We start from the raw sequence: 22307 nt of genomic DNA, 5'->3' as shown, positions 1-22307 counted from the left end.
CACAGTTTTCGTTCTTCCTAATTGCACTCAAATCTTTCAAACATTTTGTTAAATGTTCTCAGGGGCTGGCTAAGTACTGCTGTTTTTCATAATGACCAACCTTTTCCACTTGCTAGAGGACTTCAGTTTCTTTTGTTTTATATTTTGTAGTTATCCAGGTCATCATGATAATATTATGTGCTATGAATGACACAGAATTAGGTAACATCTTAGTAGCTGTTTTCTCTGAGTCTGGGAAGATATTTCTATGAATGAAGTGGATTACTCATAATTTTAGATTTCTTCTAGCTGGTCATTACTCCAAGATATTGTGTACTTTCTGTAATATGGTTATGTACATGTCTTGTGGGTGTGAGACAATACTCGAATCACTAAGCATATATTATTTCAAGGACTTGACCCAAAGAACTTTAATCATTCCTGAATTATTCCTCTTCTTTGAAAGAGTTTTATCTGATCAATGTTTCTAAGGCATATACTCAAAAACTTGAAGCCCTTTAAGTGTTGGCCTAATGCCAGGCTACTTGTCACTTATTGGTAATCAACCATTCCTTATTCACCTTATTTCATCCACCATCTAGCACAGTGGCCATCACACAGCAAACATTCAACAAATGTTTTTTTGATTGAAATATTGAATCAATTGTAATATATCAATTATGATATAGCCAAAATAAGTCAGAGTAGAGCTTCTGATATTGGATAGCTTCTCAGGCACTTGTTAAATTTAGTAGAATGAGTACATAAACAGACTTATTTCGCACTTCTAGTATTGACCACCTAGAATAAGTTAGGGCAACAAATAAGTTTATAAATTCTTATGCAGTTCTTTCATTTAATCACCAGTTGGCAGTTTCCTTTTGTCATTGCCTTAATAAGAAAAAGACTGGTTAGCCCAAAAGTTGAGGATGTCTGCTGGAACCCTCAACTTCCATTCTTAAATTACAGTGCTGCTGGCAATGTTAAATTTTATGAACTGGCTTCCTGCTTCCTACGCTGAGATCAGTGCCAGGTGCCATAAATGCGCAATAAATTTCAGGTGCTTTTAGAGCTGTATCTCTTTTTACCATTCTTTCCATGATAAAATCTTCCAAAAAAGATGGAGCTAAATCACATTCTCTTAGAGCCTTTGTCTCAGCAGAAGATGGGTTTTATTATCTCAAAGGACACTTTCCCTCCCATATTTGTTTTTAAGAAGTGCTAAGACAAATATTACATTTACATTTTAGATTCAGTTTTATATTGCTGTATTTCCAGTTTTATGTTTTATTGAGTCAATAATGTTGTTATACAATACCACAGCATCATTGTTCATTTTCTCTTAGAACTTGTCTCAGTTTGTAACTAAAAAATAACTTCTGGGAGGTGAAAAAAAAATAACTTCTGTGATTGGTTAATGCCCATTGACCCTAACAAGTTATAAATTCCATAAGGACAGGGGTTTTATCTGCTTTGTTGGTATAACACTTGGAACAGAGTAAGGACACCATATTTGTTGAACGAACACATGCATAAATAAAAGAATGTATTAATTACTAAATAATTGGTCATTCATGTTTGTAGTGTTATCTTTAGTAATTTCTTTTGAACCCAAACTATGTCTAGATCTTTAATCTATATCTGATAATTATAATACATTTATTTCAAATGAAGCTTTCAATATATGTAGCAACTAAACACTTTCATGGGGCCCATTTCACACTTCCTGTTAGACGACACCTAAATTGGTTACTGTTTCCCTCTTTGCATTTTCTTTTGAAGGTATCCCATCAAAGCCTTCAATTTGATAGGACCATAAGGAGTCCATTAATGAGAATCACAGAAATAGAAGAAGAATAATCTTATCTTGAAAACAAATTATCAACATTTTAATCACAGAATAGTAAATGACAGATAAAGGTGATCCATTCTCCATGATACCTTGTAATCTTTCCACACTGGAAATCTAGGAACATGATTTCCTTGTTTAAAATTTTTCAGTGGTGCTCTAGAGCCATAGAATAAAATCTCCACTCCAAAAGTTGTCATGCAATCCCTTTCTTCAATCTATCACAGGCTTCTTTTCTGATTTTATCTCTTCTCCTTATGCCTAACCTGCTAGCAATACACACTAGTTGTACCTCTCATATCCTGGAGGGCCCCATTTTCACACTTCCTCCAACTTTCTGGTTGAACTCCCTCTCATTCAGACAAACTTCTGCTCATCCTCTATATCTGCACACTTTTTCTTGACTACCATAGATATATACAGGATCCCTCTTTTTTGGTGCCATAGCACATTGCAGATACTCTAAAACAGAATTTGGTGCATCATATTCTAATGTTTTCCATACTTCTTTCCTTCCTAGATGATGCTATGAATGCCCTGGGGGCAAGGACCATGTCTGAATCATGTTTTGTTGTTGTGTTTTTTCTTTACTATATGACACACACAAATATTACTTGGCACAAGTGCTAGATTCTAGACACATAATGATGAACAATGTCACATGAGCCCTACCCTTCTAGAGCTTTCAGTGCAAAAAAAAATGCACACATTGGATAACTTTTTACAAATATGAGGATCATTATAATAAAAAACACAATATTATAGAACCCTGTAACAGATGGAACTAAGTATGCTGAGTCAGTACACAAAAGGGTTGCATTACTTTGAAAATAAGGGTTGGGAAAATAACTCCCTTTGGTTGCCTTTTGCCTACTTTTATTTTATTTCTATCACATTCTTGTTTTTGGAAGGTATATATGGGAAAGAAAAATGATAGTGAAAGCATCCCACACCCACTTAGTTCTTTCTTCTAGAAATAGAACATAGAACTAGGTAGAAGATATCAGGGACATGATGGAATGAAGCCAAAGATAAATGCATCGTTAATGTAGAAATGAGAAAGGAAAAGTGAAAAACTGTAAGGCAGAGACTATATGGATTTACAGAGCAAATACAATATATAGATATCAAGTGGATGTACCACCAAGGATGTTGTGGATATAGTAAATTTTAAAGTTAAGTACTTAGATTCAAAATCAATAACTAGCTTAAGTTGGATAGAGGTTGTATTTTTTTCCTCTGTTGTAGACCTCAAAATGCAATGTCTTCATGACCTCCGTAGAAAAGCAATGTAAATGTATTATATTTGAAGGAATATTTGAGGAATCCTCAGGAGAATATTCAGTATTTAAGATCACAAAAGGAGATGCTTATATGAGACGCACAAACTGTATCAATACAAAATTCAAATTATACAGTATGAGTTTTAACCAGTTGCCTTTTATTCATATTCTGAATATTCTCTAACTTATGTGAAAAGAATAAGGCAAACATCAGCATATAATGAAAAAGTAAACTATTTTCACTGGATCTGACACCTTTCATATATATTATTTAAAAGTAGCTGGGGCGCCTGGGTGGCACACTGGTTAAGCGTCTGCCTTCGGCTCAGGGCGTGATCCCGGCGTTGTGGGATCGAGCCCCACATCAGGCTCTTCCGTTATGAGCCTGCTTCTTCCTCTCCTACTCCCCCCTTGTGTTCTCTCTCTCGCTGGCCGTCTCTATCTCTGTCAAATGAATAAATAAATAAAATCTTTAAAAATAAATAAATAAATAAATAAATAAAAATAGCTGGTGAAGTAAATTTGTAGTCATGTTTCTTCCCTGAGTATTAAATCATGAAATTCTGACACTAAGTATGAAAACAGAAAGGGTTTTATCCTAGAAAGCCTGCCTTCCTTACAATTTTTCATCTGCATAGTAATCATTTGAATGTGGTAAGAATGGAAATGTCAGGAATATTTTCCTAACTTTGCTGTTTTCATTCCAAATGTAATATCAAACTATAATGAACAAATTTGCAAAAAAGTTGCACCATTTTAAATAAAGTCATCATTGTAGTTAATCATCAAGAACCCCAAAACTGGGGGATGCCTGGGTGGCCCAGTCAGTTAAGCATCTGACTTTGTTTTGGCTCAGGTCATGATCTCATGAGTCGCGGAATTGAGCCCTGGGTCAGGCTCTGCACTCAGCAGGGAGTCTGTTTGAAGATTCTCTCCCTCTGTCCCTCTTCCCACTCACGCATGTGTTATCCCTTTCTCTCTAAGATAAATAAATACATCTTTAAGAAAAAAAAACAAAATTGAGAGAGAGAAGATAACTTTTGGAAGACAGTAAGTACATATCCTTTAAGGCAGAGCTCAAGTCTGTTTTCAATTTGGCCTGATTGCTTTCTCCTCACTGCAAACTGCCCACTGGGTCTCTGCATTATATAACAGACCACCTGTCCATGTTGTATATTTCCCATTTGGTGTTAAATTTGTTTTTTTTCACATTTGTCTCCTTAAGGAAGGGGATGATTCATATCTATATTTTGTGTTCATTATTTTACAGAGCCAAACAGGTTGAAGAGTAATAAAGTTTCTAACAGATTAAGCAAATACTAAGGAAGAATAAATGTTTTCTGAGATAATCTTCTCTGAAAATATCTCGGGATTCAGTTCAGGAAATGTTTGGAGAAGGAAAAACTTCATTTTACTTATCTATATAATGTTCTACAGTTGGAACTGCCTCATCTTTATCAATCACCTTCTTCCCCCAAAATGATGGTTAACTAAATACAGTATACTGATTAAGTGATGGTAAAACCCTAGCTCGATCCCATGACCCATGAGATCATGACCTGATCTGAAGAGAAGAGTCACATGCTTAACCAACTGAGCCATCCAGGCACTCTGAAAAACATTTCTAATTGGTTAGGAATGGGTCATATTAACAATCTGCCTTATCTACAATATATTCAATATGTCTGAATATATAAAGAATAGAGGGCAAAAAGATAAGATACTAATAACTTAAAAACCACAGATGCATCCTTTGTAATTCTCTGTGGTACATGTGTTCTGATGCAAATACTATAAATATAATATGTTTAATCCTTATTACAACCCAATTGTGTAGACATGATTCCCCCTGTTTACAGATAAGGATGCTGAGTCTCAGAAAGGCTCAATAACTTCAGCCAAGACACCTGCAACGCTCAGGTGAAATGAGGATTTGTACATAAGTCTTCTGACTACAAAGGCCACACATTCTATTCAGTGTGCTTTTCACATGAGGGCCAGAAAATGCAAGGCAGTCATCTTTGGAATTTAGTATTTACACATTTTACCTCTGTGCTTCGACTTTTTCTTTTTCTAATAAGAGTGATTCATTGATCTTACTTAGTCCTACTAACCAAAGGATAACAATCTGGCATAGTCAATCTGGCTAACTAATCTATAATAGAGTTTGAACCCATGGCCTTGAACTAATCAGCATAAGACACTAAATGAATGAAATGATCTAATGTTTGCATATAAAATCTATCAGAACTAACTCTGTTTTCATGAAAATTATCCATTTATGCATTGTTTGGGCACCATTTGGTCAGCATTTACAATATTAATGAGGACTGCTCATGCTGGTGCTTATAAATCGTCAAATTCCCTCTGGAAGCTTCCGAGATTCTAGCATGCGGAGTCTATTGATGATGTCTGTGGAGCAGGCGCAGCTGACTGAGACCCTCATCTGTTTTCAGCGACGTGAAATCTAGACTTTAACAATATGCCAGGAATATACAACTTCTACAAGCATAATTTGACTTTTTTTTTGTTTAATTCAGGATCTGAAAATTATTAGATCTTGATTTAGCCTTGCAAAATCACTTCACCAACATTAAAATTATACTGCTTATGCAATGAAAAAAATAGAATGCATTTTAATGGAAGGTTTGACCTGCAGAAAGATGAATAATTTGCATCAATTTTTGTGCATTATGTTCAACTAATGAAGACAAATGTATTCATTCATTTCAGTAAAGCTGAAGAACTGAAGGCCAGCAATTTTATGCATCTATAATGATGAATATTACAGTACTTATTAATGATGAATTGGGAATTCTAGAAATGGATGGTGAGCATAACAGGGGAAAAAAACATGCTTCTCATACTGATTTCTATTTTTATAAACACTGGCATCTGCCTTAAACAAACAACATGCCTCCCCTAGTATCAATTCTATTTCTCTCGTGTCATCAAAGAACAAGAAATAAAGAAGCAGTGAGATCTCATGCATTTAACATTAGAATAGAGAAGTGAAGAAAGAAATTTCACATTGTTCACCTGTCAAGGTGGTCTACTTCTACCATAAAGATTCAGTGGTACAACCTACTGCAACAGTTTTTGCTTTAGGCTAATTATGTATAACAGCATCATAAGGAGATAAATGTTACTTGAGAATCTTTAATAGGACTACTGCTACTTTGTATTCATTAACATAAAATATAATATAAAACAGCTTGTAAAGGTAACATTAAAATCCTATTATGAAATAAGAGTATATCCTAACATTTATAATTAAATAAACAAATATGACAGAAATAAAATGTATATAGTAATTTTGTGTGTGATAAAATTATCTTTAGGGGCTCCTGGGTGGCTCAATTGGTTAAGCATCCGACTCTAGATTTAGGCTCAGATCATGATCTCATGGGTCGCGGGATTCTGCATTGGGCTACATTGGAACACCTGCTCAGCAGGGAGTCTGCCTAAATATTCTCTCCCTCTGCCCTTCCCTACTCTCTCTCTCTCAAAAATAAATAAATCTTTAAAAAAATGATCTTTAAATCTAACCTTAGTATTAAAAATCATGATAAACACATCCACTTTACATTAATCTCTACTTCATTTTTATATTTCTGTTTTATATTCTTCATGTATTACATATATGTCAGTAGGTTGTATGATTATATGACTAAGTTAATTTGCATTTCCTTTACAGAAATAATTATTCACTGACTGGAAGAAACTTACTATTGATTTAACCCAACAAGTAAAATGGGAACAAATGATATTATAGAAAATTTTAACATCAACAATAGGAACAGACATGAACACAATCCCTCCATCCCCTTCTCAGCTGACACATATTTCATGTATGTTATTAAAATCATGAGGAACTAACAAATGAAGCATGCCACTAGCTCATTGTTAAAAATAGAAATAGTTTTAATGATTCCCTTCAGTCACTTTACAATATTTCTACCAAACTGAACACAGCAAAGCCAAATAACCCCAACTGGCCATAATGGATTTTTTCTAGACTGCTGCTTTCCTACCAGCTCATGGACCACTGAGTCTGCCTAGTCCTCGAAGTGCAATGTGCACTCAACATTCGAAAGAGAGAAGCCAAGAAGGCTTTTAGTCTGGGCAGTAAAAAGGGAGGTAATGCAGTAGAAAATGCCATTAAGGAGAAATGCTCCCCTTTCAGATAAATAGATTATCACCTATGGTGAATTAAAAGGCAAGAGACTGCAACTGCTCACACATTTTAAATATTCCCTAATGAAAACTGCAGCGATTTCCTTTTATGCTTTACCCCATCTAGAGTTGTTGTTTTTTCTTTTTTTTAAATTCCTTTGAATGAAATAGGAAGTTCAGTTAAGAGTAAGAACACCTACAACTTCAAAAATCTACCATACAGTAAATATCACGTTGAAATAACATTGCTGCAGTCAGGAAAACTGAGAGGGATAGAATGTCACCCTGAGCTTAATTAAACCAGCTTATGCTTATTTAGCATTTACCTTCACATCATTGTTGACTGCTCCAGTAAAGTATTTTTGTGTAAACAGAGCTTCCCTAATTAAATAGCTTATATTGGAGTCATTCAGCGATTTCACAGCACACTTTGGGCAGTTCTCATCACACTCAGAATGATGAATGGTGATGGCAGGCCCCTAGATGAGTCACACTGGAGGAGGCCTAGCAAACTAACAAGGGACTGCATGGACTTTGGGTGGTAAAGGTGCATATATATAATTTTTGAAACACTTATGATTTCCCATGCCAAAGGAGACATTTTCTGTTTTAACCTCCTGTACTTAACCACATGTGCCTCTGTGAGATTGTCTGACAATCTGAACAACAATAAAAGTAAAGGGACTTCCTCTCTTTAATTGCATTTACAGTATTAGTAAAGATGAAATTTTCACTACGGATTATGGCTCCTCCAGAATTTAAACTCGAAATCCTGGGGAATTTCTGGTACTGATCTGAATTTCCAGACTTGAGCCCATATTGCTCTGCTGTGAATATATTCATCTCATTAACTCTTGCTGTAAAAAAGAACAAGAGCCTCAAATAACATTTTTTTCACACCTGAATGCATTTTTTTTTTTTTTGGTTTGTAATCAAACAAAATTTTGGAATTAAGTAAATATGATGTACTAAAAATAATCTTCAATATGCTTGAACAATGATGACATAAAAGGCAAATGCTAATTAACTAGTTAAAAATGCAGTTTATGATATTGGTTGAAAGTTTACGGGAAGTCAGAATCTCATTCAAGTACTAGAGTTACACATCCTTGTGTTTATTAATGACTAAATAAATATAAATAATTCATGAAACCGTATTTCTAGTAGAGGTAATGACAGCGAATCATAAATTACTGCCTGGAAACTTTTCCTCAGAAGTAAAGTATTTAAGGGAGTGAAGTATGAGATGCCTCTTTCTAGATTATACTTCTCTGATGAAGTTATATAAGTGAGTTAAGACTCACTCATAAAGTACTGAGTCTCAAAATTATTTTAATTTCATGCCATGTTATGAATGAATAAAATATAATTCGCTAAAGAACTTAACATTATCATGTCAAAGAGAAGAAAATTTATCTGAATAAGAAAAACAAACTATATATTGCAACACCTGCAGGTGAGTGATTTGACTATTATTCCTTTACATTATTGTTTTCAAATCTACCTCATTCAGAATTAGGATAAAAATAAAAAACAAACTATATATTGCAACACCTGCAGGTGAGTGATTTGACTATTATTCCTTTACATTATTGTTTTCAAATCTACCTCATTCAGAATTAGGATAAAAATAAAATATATACTCCGTGCATTAAATAACCTAATGATAATGAAATTTAATAAATTTAAATTAATATTTGACAGTGAAAATAAAGGAGAATGTGCTAAAATCCTCTTGGTCTGTCGTTTTGCTGTGTCATAGTATTTTTCAGATTTTTTGAATTTTTATACCTATGTACTGATAATATTACATTCAAATTCCAAGAATGTCCTTATAAGAGTTAGAAATTTATCATGTGCTATTGCCTAATTTAAAAAAATTATTTCAATGAAAACATTAATATACTATTATACCCCACTAATCCACACACTACAGAAAATGAGTCCACTTAGATATAATACAACATGATATCTCATGCATTGCCTTTGCCAATATCAATATTTTCCACAATAACTCAGCTTTCTTCAGAAGGACAAGAGTTGATCTGGTCAGCTAAGCTGAACAGATAAAAGAAAAAAAATCTACATCCTAAGGCTTACAGTTTTATTTGTTTTGTTCTTTCATCTTATCCATAAGATAAACTTAAAATTAGAGGAAATAGAAATTCTAAGTGCTATTTTCCTGAATTTAAAAAGTTACATTAAATATATAGCTCATATATCTATTAATATTTTGAATTGTTTTATATTTTATTTATAAGCCTCTAGTAAAGAGTGTCAGGGGTACGGAGGGGTTGAAAATTTTTTTTGTATGTTTCAATAAACTATAACAGAGAGCTTCCTTAGAACTGATTCAACTATTATCTTTCTTTTTTAAATAGTTTTCAAACCTGAAATAACACAGTGGGTTTTGAGATTTGTATAAAATACCATTTTGATTTATTTTTAATAAGCATTTCCTCAAAATGAGAGTATGAGCAGAACATTTCTGGTACACTAGTACATTGTATTTACAAAACAAACAAGACAACAAACAAAAAACCTCAAGTTTAAGGTTTTATATTAAGTAGAAATCAAAATTATTAAGAAATTTTGAAATTATGAGTGCTATTATGTGACTATCATTAAAACACCTGTGCTAAAGCTTCTGCACAGTGAAGGAAACATTCAACAAAATTAAAAGGCAACCTACAGATGGGAGAAAATATTTTCAAATGACATATCTGATAAAGGGTGAGTATCCAAAATCTGTAAAGACATTCGCTAACTCAACAACCAAAAACCAAATAATCCTGCTAAGAAATGGGCAGAAGACGTGAATAGATATTTTTCCAAAGAAGACATACAAATGACCAACAAACACATGAAAAGATGCTCAACATCACTGATCATCAGGGAAATACAAATCAAAATTACAATGAGATATCACCTCAAACCAGTCAGAATGGCTAAAATCAGCAACACAAGAAACAACAGGTATTGACAGGATGTGGAGAAAGGGGAACCTTCTTACACTGTTGGTGGGAATGCAAACTGGTGCAGCCACTGTGGAAAAGAGTATGGAGGTCCCTCAAAAAATTAAAAATAGAACTACCCTATGATCCATCAATTGCATTACTAGGTATTTACCCAAAGAATATAAAAATACTGATTTGAAGGGACATATGCACCCCGATATTTTTTAGCAGCATTATCAACAATAGTCAAATTATGGAAAGAGCCCAAACATTGATCGATTGATGAATGGATAAAGAAGAGGTGATATATATACACAATGGAAAATTACTCAGCCATCAAAAAGAACGAAATTTGCCATTTGCAATGACAGATGGAATTAGAGTATGATATGCTAAGCAAAACAAGTCTGTTAGTGAAAGAAATATATGAATTCACTCATATGTGGAATTTAAGAAACAAAACAGATGAGCATAGGAGAAGGGGGACAAAAAAAGAGAGGGAAACAAACCATAAGAGAGTCTTAACTATAGAGAAAAACCTGAGGGTGGATGGAGAGGAGATGGGTGGGAGATCGGGTAGATGGATGATGGGCCTTACGGAGGGCACTTGTGATGAGCACTGGGTATCATATGTATGTGATGAATCACTAAATTCAATTCCTGAAACCAATACTACACTATATGTTAACTAACTAGAACTTAAATAAAAACTTGTAACAGAAAAATAATAATAAAATAAAATACCTGTGCTATACTACAAAGTTCTCACACATCCTCCTCAAATCTTACTTCTCATTACCCTGGATTACTCAACCTTGTTTGATGAGGTCATCACATTTAATAATATAAGATGCCATATTTATTATTAGCTCTAAAAGTTATGTGTTTTCTCTGTTTATAAATCTTACTGCGTCATCATATTTTCAGATGTAGAATTCATGTGCTCAACAAATACTAGAGGGTCCACAGAACATAGATGCTGTTGTGTAGGCTTCCAAAAATGAAGAAACAGAGATCTATGCCCTCATCCAGCTAATGTAAACTGGCAAAAGATGGTAAGGGCATATGAGAATCTCAGTCCTTTCAGAGACAAAATTAAAGAATGCATTTATTTGTTCCAGCTCTTTCCAGATGAAACTATAAGGCAATGGGAGACTAACAAGTCACTGCTCCCACCCCTCATAAGTGCAGAGTTTGCTCAATTTTTAAAATTTGTTCTAAGACATTAGCTAACCATATTTCTCCATGTAGTTCCTAGCCCAATTTAGAACAAACTCTCAGAGTTTGCCAAGCACATTCAGAAAAATTATTGTAAGTTTAAATTAAATAGACCTTAGGTTTTCCTATAACCTTCTAATTTTAGTAATTAAAAAAAAGAAATCTATAAGTCATAACTTTTATGTGACTTGTCCAAGATTACAATGAATGACAAGGCTAAATCTAGAATATCATTGTGCATAATACTACACGATGACAGTTTCTCTTTTTTAATTGAAGTATAATAGACATACAATATCCTATTAGCATTAGCTGTACATCATAGTGATTCAATATTTTTATACATTATAAAATGATCTCCATGTTAAGTCTAGTTATCATCTGTCACCATACAAAGATATTACAATTATTGACCAGATTCCCTATGCTGTACATTACATCTTCAGGACATTTATTTTATTACTGTAAGTATTTCTTAATTCCCTTCACCTAGTCCACCTGCCCTTCTACCCCTCTCTTCTGTGGTAAGCAACAGTTTGTTTCCTGTATCTATGAGTCTATTTCTGTTTTGTTTTCCTTCTTCATTTTGTTTTTTAGATTCTACATATAAGTGAAATCACACAGTGTTTGTCTTACTCTGTCTGACTTACTTCACTTAGCATAATACCTTCTAGGGAATTGCAAGGTCGTTGCAAATGATGATACTTTCTAATAGCACATTATCAGTCTATCGTCCAAAATATAAATTTGGTTATACTCCAACTCATAAATGAGTAAAATATACTTGAAAAAATGACAAAGAAGACACTCCTCACAAATTCCAAATAAATGGTACATGAACTCATGAAGTTTCTGAGTTCATTATGCAATTCTTACTGAGGGAAAGAATCATACCAGACCTAACCACAGCAAATGCCACAGTTTGAGCACTCCACCAACAAAAACTTTGCTCCTCAAGTAGTAATTATGAACTCAATAATTAATAAATATTTATCATATATTAGAGTTAATTATAAAACTTCTGAATTAATACATACATTGGCACAACAACAGCAAGGATTTGAGAGGTTTTTCCCTGGTTCAGGCAATAAAGGGGTTCATTTTGTGTGTAGAATTTAAAAACAGCAATAACATCAACTATTACCACACATCAGCAAGTCAAACATGTCAAAAATAAAATAGTCCACCTCAAAAATATCTTCTGTGCATCTAATTTAATAACCCACTTATTAAACATTTAATAACCCAACTTTTATTAAACTTTGAATTAACATACATTTCATTTCTTATTCTTTAATAAACATTGTATTCTACTTGGAAACTAATTTGGAGAATTTCCATTATATAATTTACCCTCCCCCCGCAACAAATGTGATCTCAGCTACATTTGCATAACTGGGAGTAAGAATTCAGGGTTTTTTGTCTGCTTGTTTTCACTTCTATAGTGACTGTGGAATCATTATTTAGGTCTACTATATAAATATATTAATATGTCAGGGTGCCTGGGTGGTTCAGATGGTTAAGCCTGCCTTCAGCTCAGGTCCTGATCCCAGGGTCCTGGGATTGAGCCCTGCATCTGGCTCCCTGCTCAGTGGGGAGCCTTCTTCTCCCTCTCCCTCTACCCCCCCCATCCCCCTGCTCTTGCACGCTCTCTCTCTCTCTAATAAAGAAATGAAATCTAAAAGAAAAAAAATCACCACAAATTTAGTGGCTTCACACAACACAAATGAATTATCTAATAGTTCTGAATGTCAGAAGTTCTAAAAGTGATATGTCTGCAAGGCTGCATTCCTTCTTTGACCTCTAGGAAATAATTTTTTCCCTGCATTCTAAACTAACTCCTAAAGGTCATCTGTGTTCCTTGGCTTGTGGTCCTTTCTTCCACATTCAGTTCAGTAGGTAGCATTTTCAAATCTCTCTCAGTCTCTTTCTCCTCTCAACTCCCCAACACCATGGTCTGAATGTTTGTGACCACCCAAATTCCTATACCGAAGCCTAATCTTCAGTATGACGGTATTTGGAGGTGGGGCCCTTGGGAGGTGATTAGTCATTAGATGGTGCCCTCATGAATGAAATTCGTGCTTTTATAAAAGGGACTCCAGAGAGATCCCTGACCATTCTGCCATTGTGAAGACACAGTGAGAAGACAGCTGTCTATAACAGGAAGCAGGTCTCACCAGACAGGGAGTTGGCTGGCACTTAGATCATGGACTTCCAGTTTACAGGAGTGTGAAAAATAAATTTCTGCCATTTATGTGCCACCCCATCTCTGGTATTTTGTTATAGGTACCCGAATGGATTAAGACACTCTTCTTTTCACTTCTTCCATCATCATGCCTCGTTGACTATGACCCTAACCCTTGTTCCTCCTTCTTACAAGGACCCACCTAGTTAATCCAGGATAATCTCCCCATCTCAAGATACTTAATTACATTTTCAAAGTCCCTTTTGTAATATAAGGTAACATATTCACATATTTTGGGGATTAGTCTGTGGACATTTGGGGGGAGCCATTATTATGCCCACCACATGTACATGGGTACTGTAACGTTATGTATGAATACACTTGTCATATGAATATATATATATACATATTCATATATATTATGCACATATGTGAAGTTCAATAAATCAAAATTTTCATAGTCTCTTCTGGCAATTATTATCCTTTTTCTCTTTACTTCTTTTTTTTATCCTTTATTTCATTTCATGATTATTATTGAAAATAATTTTGTCATATGAAAGAGAAAGGATGTTAAAAATAATTAATCCCGGTGTCAAATATTCTAGGTATGTTATTAGTAAACAGTCTGCTATTTCTCTTAAATAAAACAAATACTTCTCTAAAATAAAACAGTAAAACATATATCCACAGAAACCAATGAACCATTTGTGGCTCATTCTTTTAATTCACTCTCTAAATCAAATACTATACTCAAAAGCCACAAATCTGTAAAAAACAAAATGCAGAAACTTTTATTCATAAAATATTTTTTAAATATAGAATTGAGACGGTCTTTTACAGTGATGTTGTGGGTTTTTTCAACATCGATATAGTAGAAATGTCTACTGACCATTTTGGTAGAAATCAATTTTTCTTTTGTTACTTACCTATTTAGAAGCAGATGTCCAAATTGCTTCCTGATTTTATACGGTAACAGGACATAACAAGATAGATTTGTTAAAAACAGAATTCCTCATGGCATATGGAGGCACTGGTTTTCCTCCTTCTCACAGCAACTAAGATTAATGAACAAAGAACCAGTGACTGACATAAAACCTACCCATGGGGGTGCCAACGCCATAACCTTTGGAGTCTATAAGGCCGCCAATCTGTGTCAGGTTACAATTCCGCTGGGTAACAAACTCAATGGTTGTTGACTCCATTAGGAAAGCATAATCAGAGGTGAGGACTCTCTGAATTCCTTCTTCATTACTTTTGACGAGGACTGACTGCCTCCTGCTACTCATAAAGGCCCACATTTTGTCATACGTAGATATTTTTGATTTCTAGGAAAAAATAAAATAGGTAAGAAAGATATTCCTTAGTTTCCATGTGTTCCTATAATATTTAGATGGAATTGACTGTATTTCATTTACTCATACTACCTTATAATTGTCTTACTAATAATCGTAATATCTACACAAAGAAATAAAAATCTGTATAAAAAAGTGTCTCGTAGCAATTCCTCATCTCATATTTCCAGGTATAACACTGACTTATTCAACAAACATATCAAAAATAACATAATGTTCAAAAACGCATAGCTAGTAAATCATAGAAGGGAATAAATAAAGAAAAAATAACAAGATTAATAGGAGGAACTTCTGTGCCTGTATCTCACATGAGTATCTCATCTGTATGATTTTATCTTTCAACATAACTATAACATCAAATTTGGAAGACACTGGACACCAACTGACACTGCAAAACCTTGAGTTTTTGTTTGCTTGTTTTTGCTTTTCCCAGTATGATTGACTAAAAGACTGATCTCAGATTATCCTCCGGGTACACACAAAGATAGAGGCTGAACAAATAAAGGAATTTGTTACAAATAAAAATTTCCACTGGGACACAATCTGGACACCACAGAACCTCTTTCAGCCTGCCTCAGGACAATAGGAAGTCTATCATTCAGATCTACTAACTAACAAAAAATTCCTGGACCATTAACATTGAATAGTTTTTATGTCCACCTGAAATTCTCAGTAAGGCTTCACTAGGATTCATTAGTGAAAGAAAGAAATGGGTTTTGTTCAGAAGGCACTGGTAAAAACATAACCATGGAAAAGTTTAGCATCTGCTTATGAAAAGCTCATTTGTAAACCCTTACCCTAGTTAAATTCTTATGCAAATACAAAAAAATAATGCTGAAGCTATAAGCATTCGGAGGATAGTCACCATATTGGTTGCACGGGCAGAAAAAGTTAAAACTGTTTTCAAATGAATAGATGTACAACCTTTTTACAGCTTAACCATGTATTTAGTCCTACATGTACCAGGTCATAAATGAGATATTACCACTCCTTCCACTGAAAGGCAGGTGCACAATAGTATTAAAAAAATTCAGACACCATTTCAAAGATGATAGAAGAAAAACCTTACATTTACTGGAGGAAAAAAACCTAAACATACAATGAGTGCTTTCTAAAAACAAGTATAGCATTAGGGCTAAGAGAGGGTAGAAATGCAAACCTTTGCTCTCCAGTGAACCACTAAAGCATGCTAAAAGGCCAGCGGCTCAAAGTTTGAAAGACAGCAGCTAGAATTGATAAGATTACAAATGTGAAAAGCTATGGTGGCATGTCAATTATTTTAAAGTGAAATAATCATATGTTGGAAATAGAAAAGAAAAATGAAAGGACTATTTAAGGTTATGATGAAACTCTTATTGGAATAATTAAGACCAATAGTGAGATTTTGCATAGACTCATTTGACTTTCCAAATCAGTAACATAATAAGGATAGCCAGAATAAATTTGCTTCCTTTCAAAGGTAAAGAACTTATTTCCCAAGGCTTTGCATTAAGAGAGGCCTAAGTACAAAATAAAATCAAAATTAAATCTCACCTGCAGGTTAAGGAGCTTTCACATAAAAAAATTATATTGGAAATAGTTTTTGATTTAGTAAATCTGTGGCTGATAATAGATAGATATACAATCCCATAAATAATAATTGATGTATGTCATCAAAACTACACACTCATCAGTTGACAATTTAAAATGTAACTCTTTTTTTTTAGGATTTTTTTAATAATATTTTTTTTATTATATTATTTTAGTCACCATACAGTACATTCCTAGTTTTTGATGTAAAGTTCCATGATTCATTACTTGCGTATAACACCCAGTGCACCAGGCAATACGTGCCCTCCTTAATACCCATCACCAGCCTATCCCATTCCACCCACCCCCCAGCACCGAAGCCCTCAGTTTGTTTCCCAGCAGAGAGCGATAGTGTAATAACATAACATGGGCATACTCTCCGAGGCCAAAACCAAGCAGAGAGAAAAGAAAGTGTACAAAAAGTTATTTTTAACTTTGCATTGGCCATAAATTGCCTAAATTCTCTCCTTTGTTTCAGTTATAAAAACATTAACAATTGATGTTTTATTGCTTTAGTTACATGATTTCCAATTTCTGATAACACATTCCATTCATTGATAAAAGTTGATTTAAATAAAACTTGAACACTAGTATTTTTATCTCAAAGAGGGGGGAACAGAATATTTACAATGACACTAATCATTTAAATATGTCTATATATATATAAAATGATACATATTTATGTCTTTTTCTTTTTATAATATTTTGTTATATGAATTTCATAATATTGTATATTATAAAAATTTTGTATTAGTAGTAGTATTTTCTAATTTAAAGACTGTCACAAGAAATTTAAAAAAGAGAATTACATTTTTAACAGTAAAATAACATATCCATTACTAATACGTTGCTGTGTAAACAGATCAAACATTTTTAACAACTGAAAACCAAGAAATTAAAAACTAATCCTAATCTATCCTTTACAGATATATATTTTAATTTTAAATTAATGTGAAAGTAGAATTATTTTACATTTGAAATATCTAATCTATGACTTTAATTGATGAAATAAGGATTTTACAAAATGTATTTTCATATAAAATTCTTTGAATGCTTTCCTGCACTGGTATTTTATTTCTAAAAGTACTTCCTGGAATTACTATTGATATTCATTTTGAAACTAATCATTTCCAATCTTCCACTGCTGCACAAGTATCTCCTACTGATTTACTTCTGATTTTTCAGAAATCTATTGCTCATGATTTTTGTACAGCTTCACTCATCTTTCCTACCTGCAGAAGATATAAATATTTCTATTATTCTTAAAACTGTAGAATAGGTTTAGATAGAATAGTCACCCAAATTGTTTTGTTTCTCTTAATAAAAATAAAAAACCCAAATAAGAAATATTTCAATTTAGAAATATTGACTCTCTGCTGGTCACACCTAATCTATGTGGCTTGTTTGCTTGATTTGTTGTCATTCTTTGACCTCAATTTCCGATTTAGCACAGTATCTTCTTTGCACCTCCCATTTATGGCTATAAAGAGATATCATTGAAAATTTTCACTGCCTCTGTGGGCTCTGTGTGTGTGGTGGTGGGGAGATGCCATTCAATTCTTACCCATTTCTACAGAAAGTTGAAAAGACTGAATAATCTTTATCATCTTCTGGCAATCCTATTACATCTATTATATTTAGTAGTGAAAAGAATCCAGTGCATCAGATTTAAAAACAAAAAGATCTGCACGACAAGAATTTCACCGAAACCCTCAAATTCAAAGAAGCTAAGACAACTTACACAGTATTTGAACAAAGGATCTGAGCAAACTCATNACAAACTCATAGTCTGAATATGAAGCTTAGGATGCTTTTTCTCTCTATAATCCTGACCATTCAGAAATAATTGATTACCGGGGCGCCTGGGTGGCACAGCAGTTAAGCGTCTGCCTTCGGCTCAGGGCGTGATACCAGTGTTATGGGATCGAGCCCCACATCAGGCTCCTCTGCTATGAGCCTGCTTCTTCCTCTCCCACTCCCCCTGCTTGTGTTCCCTCTCTCTCTGGCTGTCTCTATCTNGCAAACTCATAGCCTGAATATGAAGCTTAGGATGCTTTTTCTCTCTATAATCCTGACCATTCAGAAATAATTGATTACCTATTACTTAATATATAGACCTGATAATGTTGGCCGAGTCAGAAGTAATGATGACTAGCTGTTAATCTCTTACTAATGGAATCTATGTTCTTATGCAAGCCACTTAATACCTTTGAATTTCAGTTTGCTTAATAGTCAAATATCTTGCCAACTTCCCAGTATTTTTTGTGAGGATCAAATAAGACGCTACATGTAAGCACACTTTGCAATAGTGAGTTATTTTTATAATTCCAATCATTTTTTAAAAAGAGAACCTACCACCAAATGCTTATATGTTAATTTTCCTAAAAAAAAAAAGACCAAGAACTGTGGCAGAGTTGGCAAGTTGAATACCATCTTTGAGTATGCATTCTCTGCCATGGTATGAGACCACAAGGCGAAACAGAATGGGACAATGTACAATAGAAACAAAATTTGGGAAGCTGGAAGGCAGATAGGTGAATTGTAACTCAGTTAAGTAACCTTCAGAACCCTCTCCTGCCCACAAAATTTTCAGAGATTGGCATTTCTTTATCCCTCTCAAAGCCAAAGGGTCAAAGATCTAACAAAAGTAAAATTTATTGAAAGAATGTCTTTTAAAAAGTTAGATCCTTGATGCTCTTTCTTTCTCCGAGCATCATAGTGAGTGCTCCATCCCACCCAAGCAGAAGATTAGAGGTTTTATTCTCTGGCTACGAAACAAGAGCGCACTGGACACAGGTGAGCCAGGGAAGGCCATATTGAAACCAGAAGAACTAAGTGGGAGTCTATAATCAATGTTGAGGCCAGTCAGCCCTGTTTCTGTCCTGCTCCTCAGAATCCCTTCAGTAGAGACAATGAAAGGTTTTTTCCAAGCAAAACTGAACTGCACCAAACAGATGATGATGAGTACTTAACACAGATAAAGTTCAGCATGTGTGAGACATTATTCTAAATTATTTATAAATATTAAATCATATTAATTTTATAAGATTTCTATTCGGTGATAAGTATCTTTTCTGCCACCTACAGATGAGGAAACCAAAACACAGAAAGGTTAATAATTTGCCCAAATTCATGTGGCAAAACCAGGAATCAAAATGGACAGATTAGCTACCTAATTCATATTCTTAATCATCATACTACATCAATTCCATGTAAAGACACATATCACGGATTCCCAACAAAATTGATCCCACACATCACCCGGTAGCAAAGCTCACAGTTTTCCAGCCTTGAGCAAGCGCCCAGCGCTTCCAGTGAGCCTTTTAGAGTCTGTTATATATCATCAAACAGCCAAAGATAACCAGATATTTGAAGGGAGCCCCTAACACGAAATATAAAGAAAAAAGCAAAATGGAATAAATGTCTTCAGAGAGGTAAAAGACACTGCATAAATGAAAACAATTAATTAACTAATCATGGAACTTTACATCAAAAACTAGGGATGTACTGTATGGTGACTAACATAATATAATAAAAAATATTATTCTTAAAAAAATAAATAAAGACTGAGTCCATGTCAACTACATAATGAGAGGTGAAGAACTTTCTAGACAGGGGGAAAAGCAGTTAAGAAATGTCACCTTGGACATGAATTTGTTGGGCGACATAATTGAAGGAAGTACCCTTTGGCTGGGGCACATAGAGTCAAAGAATATGGTACTAGAAGATGACAGAGAAATAGATAAGGAGTGACCAAGTTGACCTTGCTATTTCTCTCAGCTTTCTCAACTTTAGATGAGCTTCTTCCTGTGTCCAGGCCCCTTACCTCACTTTTACCCTGGCCTTTCCAGAAACCAGATGATCTAACCACTGAGGTCCCTTCTCTCCTTTTCCTTAGATTATTCACTTTAGAAAATACATAATTGTAAATTCTTTTTTTGCATCTTTCAGATGCAAATCTTTTTACAAGCCTCTCATCAGCTTTGTAGTCCAGGACCATCTTTCTCAAGGACCCAGGAGCCATCCTTGAAATATAATCATCAAAGAAGAGAAGCACCTCTACCATCCAGCCTCTCTGGGAAGAAAAGAGCTTAATTTATGTGGGCACTTTAAGTTATAAAACTACCTCCTGTCATGAAGGCACTAAAAGTTTATTTTTCCTTTGGGTAAGACCAATTAACAAATACAGATGGCTATGGTCCCCCACCACAGCTCTGAGGAACACACAGCAGCAATTTAGGTGGGAAACAGTGCTTGCACTAGGGAAGTGGTGTTGGAGATAAGGAGAAAACTAAGACTTCAAGGTGTGTGTGTGTGTGTGTGTGTGTGTGTGTTATGGCTAAGGCTTGGTCATTATTAAACTATAGGAAGTGAGAAGAGGTTTAGATAGAATGACTCATTGGTTTCTGCTTTAAACTGAGAAAGAAAAAAACAAGGTTCAGGGAAAAGGTTATATCTAGTAGGGTGGAGGTACCTAAGAAACATCTAAATAGGTCTGTTATGTGAAGTTAGATATCAAAGTCTGAAGTACAGGGGAAAGGTAAGGGCTAAAGGTATAGATTCTGGAGTCCTCTTGGATATACAAGACAAAGTAGTGGATAGATGAGGAAAGAAGATCAAAGAAGAACCCCAGGATCAAACTTAATGCAATTTTGAATTTCAGTGGTTGGCAGAGAAAAACTGAGCCGGCAAACGAGACACACAAAAAAGTGAACAAAGATTAAGAAAGAAAATATGGAAATGGTGGTGCTGCAGAAGTCAAGGCAAGAAGATGTTTAGTGAACAAATGTTCACCTGCAGTGATTTGCCAAAAAAAAAAAAAAGTATACAATGAGAACTGAATAATATTCTTTGGACTTGGGAAGAGAGAGTTCCTTAGTAATTTTAGGAAGAGCTAATTTAGTGGAGTGAAGTGCTTAGAAGTCACAAAGATGTGGATTAAGGAAGGATTTGGAGAAAGTTAATGAGCCAGTAAGTGCCAAAAAAGAAATATATGGATATAGATCTATCTATCTATATATCTATATCTATCTATCTATCTATCTATCTATCATCTATCTATCTATCTATTATCTATCTATCATCTATCTATCTATCTATCTATCATCTATCTATCATCTATCTATCTATCTATCTATCTATCTATCTATCTATCTATCATCTATCTATCTATCTATCTATCTCAATAAGTAGGACTCTGAAGAATAGGAGATCCATGGCAGTAGATAGAAGAACATTTTTGGTTTAAGTAAGATTTTCCAGGATGAAAGAGANATCAATTAGTAGGACTCTGAAGAATAGGAGATCCATGGCAGTAGATAGAAGAACATTTTTGGTTTAAGTAAGATTTTCCAGGATGAAAGAGATTGAAGTGTGTTTAAATGCCAGTGGGGAGGTTTCAGGAGAAAAGAGAGGTTTAAAAAGCCAGAGAACGAAAGACAATTACTAATGCAAAGTTTCTAATAAAGTGAATCTCAAGTAGAATGGATTTAAAACACTGCAATTAGCTTGACCTTTGATTTCAAAATATTTATATTAAACACATGTGGAATTATATTAATACTCTAAGATGTATTGTGTAAGGATAAAACAAGAAGCCTTGGCTAGATTTATTTTTAATAAGATAGAAAAGTGTTGAACATTTTCAAAGTAAAAGAGACTATAGGAACTTTGAGGTTAAAATCAACAGGTAGGGGGCGCCTCAGGGCGTGATCCCAGCGTTATGGGATCTAGCCCCAC

General features: G+C 34.3%; 1 protein-coding gene across 8 annotated transcripts in view; it reads right to left on the bottom strand.

Annotated features, from left to right (window-relative positions):
• Positions 1 to 22307, bottom strand: part of GRIK2 (glutamate ionotropic receptor kainate type subunit 2) — a 659372-nt gene that overhangs the window by 21775 nt on the left and 615290 nt on the right. For all 8 annotated transcript variants that reach the window (XM_034670902.1, XM_034670905.1, XM_034670899.1 and 5 more), the window contains one exon: positions 14747 to 14972. In XM_034670902.1, the coding sequence (XP_034526793.1) occupies positions 14747 to 14972 (226 nt within the window). The remainder of the gene's footprint in view (positions 1 to 14746; positions 14973 to 22307) is intronic.

Source organism: Ailuropoda melanoleuca, chromosome 10 (genome assembly GCF_002007445.2).
Source record: "Ailuropoda melanoleuca isolate Jingjing chromosome 10, ASM200744v2, whole genome shotgun sequence".
NCBI classification, from domain to species: domain Eukaryota; kingdom Metazoa; phylum Chordata; class Mammalia; order Carnivora; family Ursidae; genus Ailuropoda; species Ailuropoda melanoleuca.
Note: the sequence above shows the minus strand (reverse complement) of the source record. Positions and strands in the feature narration are given on the sequence as shown.